The 5,046-nt window shown below is 38.4% G+C and overlaps 1 protein-coding gene across 4 annotated transcripts in view; it reads right to left on the bottom strand.

Annotated features, from left to right (window-relative positions):
- Window positions 1-5,046, bottom strand: part of whrna (whirlin a) — a 300,442-nt gene that overhangs the window by 62,631 nt on the left and 232,765 nt on the right. For 3 of the 4 annotated variants that reach the window (XM_032539554.1, XM_032539557.1, XM_032539556.1), the window contains exon 5: window positions 1,769-2,049. In XM_032539554.1, coding sequence (XP_032395445.1) covers window positions 1,769-2,049 — 281 coding nt within the window. The remainder of the gene's footprint in view (window positions 1-1,768; window positions 2,050-5,046) is intronic. The other variant, XM_032539555.1, reaches the window with a different exon arrangement.

The following is a 5,046-nucleotide window of genomic DNA, read 5'->3' as shown; positions in this document are numbered from 1 at the left end:
TGACTCTCCAACACTTACTAGGAAATTATTTGCCATGTAGAAATTTTACTTCTGCCAAAAATATGATTATGAGGTTAATGATGTTGGACTGCTTTTATTTTGAACACAACTGTAAATGTTAAATACCTTTTATAACCCCGCTTGTTTTGGAGAATCAGAGAGGAATTACAAGTTTGGAGTTGTCAGCCTGTTGGATTGTGTGTTATTAAGTAGATGAGACAATGAGTCTGACATTTACATCAGACTTTAATTTGGTTGTTGGACATCACAATAATCAAGGTCCTGAGCTAAAAATTAATTGCCCAGGTGTGGTATTTTAAAAGGAGCTCTGGCATTTTTCCAACACTGCTGCATATTGCCTTTTTATTTCTGAAAAAAGGAGTGAATGAGAATTCTGCCATCTGACTAACTGACGAACATCTGCTCACATTGGGCGATAAAGGACTGTGGCATCTACTTTAGTCAAAGACAAAGAGGATGTTTTTCTTTGGCATTCTCTTCAATGTGTCTGTTAAGTCTTTTTCCTGATGCACTGTTCTCAAGTCCCAAGCTTCTGTCATGTGCCATTTTTTTGTGGTTTTAATTTTGTTAGATTACTAAATTAAATGACAAAATCTTCTGTGACTTCATCAAAGTTTTCATTGACGTCAGTGGTAAAAAAAACTGTGAAACGTCACTTGTTGGTAACTCCCACAACATTTGAACGTCTATAATATCTGCAACAAGACTGGCTGTGTATATTAAATCAGAATTACGGATCTAAAGAATATCTATTTATGTGTCCCTTTGTATTTTCAAAAAAACATCCCTAGAACATTTTGTGATAACTTGTAGAATCTGATGAAGATTTATGTGGAGCATGTCCTCACCTGCTTCAGAAGTACTGCAATGGAGGCAGAAAAATCTATGTTGAAAAGCCTGACTGAAGAAAATAAATTTACATTTAAAGTTTAAAAACACCTTTCAATATACACATCAGATATTTCCCAGAGATTGCATGCCTGGTCAATATCCCGTATAATATCCAGTATCCTTATAGCACAAAGACTGAAAATGGGCAGTCTTCGGTGCTCGTCACCATGGCGTTTCTTTGACATCACATTATTAGACGTGTACAAAGCTGTATCAATCTGCATATATTTGACTTATCTCTTGCAAATAAGAGCAAATTTTTTCCTAAAAGGTTTAAATTTGTCTCAATTTGGGTTTTATTTTATTACTTATTTTTCTTTTCTTGTGACCAAATGTTTTTACTTCAAGATTACAAACAATATGCTGAGACATGATTATTTTGTGTGTGTAACTGTTTTAAATGCGTTTTTGTCTGTGAGGTTTGAGTGGCTATTTGCTTGTTGATAATAATTAACTGAAGTAAATTTGAACGGGGCAGCATTTTACACTTGTTTTGATTTCTCAAAATGTAATTATACTTTGTTGTTGATACTTTAGTAATTAAAAAAAAAGGTTCAGCATTATCCAGTTAGAGTAACAGTTCTTTGATTGGGTATTTTTCTTTCTTTTTTTGTTTCTTTCTTTTTTGTTTTTTTGTTTTATTTTTGACTTTTCAGTTCAAAGAAACCTTCCTAAACTCAAAGACATAACTCCCTTCCCTGACCCACACACTTACAAACTAATGACAACCCTACTCAAAAGGAGTAGGCGATTAAAAAAAGGAAAAAGAAAAGGAAAAGAGAGGCTACTACTCTAAGAGAATTTGTGATCCTTTCAAGTGGAATCCATGTATTCATTTCCTGAAGCCAAAACTCACCCTGCCATGCTGCTGTTGGCGGAGCTTTCTCCGATCTGCGAGCTGGCGATCCACTTGGTCTCCCCCACCACCGTCCTTGCATGTGGCAGGCGGCCCACGTCTTTCACCGTCATCATCAGGTGGCGTGACGACTTCAGGACCCTGACGGCTTCGTCGTGCGGGATGCTCAGAAAGCTGCGGCTGTTCACCTCCAAGATCTGGTCGCCGACCTGCGGGGGAGGAGGGGAACACAGAGGCATGGCAGGGGGGACTGAGCACGGCGGTAAGGGCGGACCAGGAAACTGTCGCATGCACACAAATACAAAGGTTAGAGAGAGGTGACACATGGAAGTGGTGGAGGTGTGTAAAATGTTGAATGGATCAGAGTGAGATAAGTCAAATGTAGGTTTCTTGTTAAATGTTGTTGCTCTCGACCTCCAGCCCTTATGTTTCTGTTATGTTTTTTCATGATGTATTTTTGCATTTTATGTATATCTTCAATACCTTTACATTTTATTTTATGTGCTGTATCTTATTCTCTTTTGAGTTAAATTTCTTTTAATGAATTTCTGTGGTTGTTGTTTGCAGTATTTGCATAGTCTTGAGTTGTACTCTTTCCCTGTTCTACATCTGCAGGATGGTTGTGGCTCTCTCAGCTTGGGCAGCTAACAGAAATATTTACACAGAGAATGAAGTAGAATCTTCTCCCTTACAGGGTAAGACCAGAACTGTTTAATACGTAATTGAACATTCTATCAAAGGGCTGAGCCTGGAGGCGGCGGCAGAAGGAGTATAATGATGTCCATACTAAACGCCACCTTGAACCTACCTCCCGTCTCCTATAATGAGCTGATATGTATTGCAGCTTTTTACTTGAGGTCAAGCCTCTGAAGTGTATCAGACTGTGCTGGATGGAACTTTCGTTCCTCCATGCTTGAGGCATAACATGTGCCACAACAAAGATTGATGATTTGATAGATAACATAAAATAAAAAAGTCTGCACACTGCAACAGAAGTGCTAAAGAACTTAACAGTGACCTCCCACTTTTTTAAAGGCTCCAGTTCCAAAGTGATCTTTCCCATTCAATTGCTCCATTGACATTTAAAAAAACAAAACAAGAAGCTAATATCAAGACTTTTAAGCCTGGAACAAAGCCAACCAGCTACAGGATGAATCGTGACCAGGGCCTGAAATTAACACCCAACCACCTGCGGGTTAATTTTTCAACTGGCGGGTAACACTGGCCAACGAGAATGGAGTGATTCAGACGCGTAACTATCGTTAAGCAGGATACACAGTTGCTTACAGGCCCTGCTGTTTCATTATTGTAGTTGCAATGATCAGTTAAAGTCCAATAATTACTTTATCATATCATATGAATGTTTGTCCCAGCCCGGAACAGGAAATGATGCCTTTATGCTAGATTATGAAGATGCCCCACTAGCCATTTGCGGATTTGGATGTGCGACTGTGCTGTCATGCTGTGAAACTGGGTTGCACCATCACTGCATTAAATTAGTTACAGAGGACGCAATCACCACTCCCCCTTCACAAAACCACACAGACTCACTGGTCTTGTAAATGGCTTTGTCTGACATTTAGACATGATGTAGTGGTTAGCATTTAAAAGAAGTCCCAAAATGTAACTTTATGTCTCTTTGTTCTATTCCCATTTTACTCTGGCCAGCCAACCAAACCTCACAACCATTTCAATATTCTCTGAAGCAGCAGATGTAAGACATTCAGAATATCAAACGTTTCAGTTTCTTTGGTGTTTTCCATCAACCTGAGGTGACCATATGCCATATCTGTCAATGTTAATGCAATGCAGCACATCTGAGGACATTCTCCACATAAACCTCTGCATTTACCAGCTTCTACAATGGCTCAATTTATAATAATATGTAGTAGGGGGATTTGATTGCAAATGCGACGTGACAAATAATCAAAACTGTATTTACGGATGCAATCAATCTAATTTAATCTAACTAGCACCATTGCCATAAGAACACGCTCTGCTGCTACAGCAAACACTTCTCATTCACACTGTCAGGCCCCGGGGATGAGACACAGATTTTAATACAGATTACAAGATGTTTGTTCCAGAAGTTTGCATTGCAAAAATCCTTAAAAAAGAGTCAATAATATGTTTCTTATGGACTTGATACAGTGTTTGACAACCCTAGAGCTCAGTTTATTGTGAGCTTAGCTCCATGTATCTCATTTTCACTTTGATTTGCTGCAGCTTAAGAGCACACATGGCTTTAAAAACACACAAAAAGAAGCAGCCACACAGCCACACCACCATTTCTCTTCTTTCTGTTCGTATCTCCTTCACTTGAAGAGAAATGGCATTCTGACTTCAGAGTGGTCATGATAAACATTTTATCATATCATTTTTAAATTGTCTTCTAAATGGTTTAAGTGTTTTTTGTGTGTAAAGTAAAAGACAGCTATCTGAAAACTATGTTCAGTAAATGCGTGACATGTTATTCAAATGTTGACTAATTTGAAAGCAAAATAAAATGTTATGGCACTCCAAACTGAGCTCAGGTGCATTCTGTTTGCACCGATTATCTTGTAGATAATCTCTCACACTGGATTTTTCCAAAGCAGGTATTTTGACTTGTCACGCAGTAAAAGCCCAGGTGTTACTAATAACATTAACGATGACTCTGCGCTATTAAAATGTCCCAGTCAGTGATGGTGTGACAGTGAGCCAGTGTGCATAATATTGTGGCTTTGTCCAAAATCCATCCCCATTTAATATATAGTGCAAATTTCATCCACTATATCGTGCCTTTAGTCATTCCACTCAATAGTGTCCATAGCACAATACCTTTTGCCAGAGGTGGGAGTAGAACACAGTAGGGCTGAGACGATTCCTTGAGTAACTCGAAGAATTTGATTACTAAAAATCCTCGATGCAAAATTCTTTGCCTCAAAGCTTTGTCTTTTCAATGTAACTAACGTTGTACGCTCACTGTGCTTCCGCACGGATTATTACAAACGCACAACGGGCAGACCCTGGACACAAGACTGACTGTCACTCCCCGATGTGAGTCAAGTGCAGATTTGAGTCGCGCATGTTCAGATTTAAACCGTTTACAGCATAACATGTCATACTGATATTTGTTGAATCCATTAAATAATAAACTGTTCTTATTACTTAGACTTAGACTTAGACTTGATGACTCCCGCAAGGAAATTGAAAATTCCAGCAGCAGTTTTAGCAAGAGAAAAGAAATTAAAAAATAGATAAAAAAGACAGTATAAAGACAACAAAATAACAATAAT

Source organism: Etheostoma spectabile, chromosome 16 (genome assembly GCF_008692095.1).
Source record: "Etheostoma spectabile isolate EspeVRDwgs_2016 chromosome 16, UIUC_Espe_1.0, whole genome shotgun sequence".
NCBI lineage: Eukaryota > Metazoa > Chordata > Actinopteri > Perciformes > Percidae > Etheostoma > Etheostoma spectabile.
Note: the sequence above shows the minus strand (reverse complement) of the source record. Positions and strands in the feature narration are given on the sequence as shown.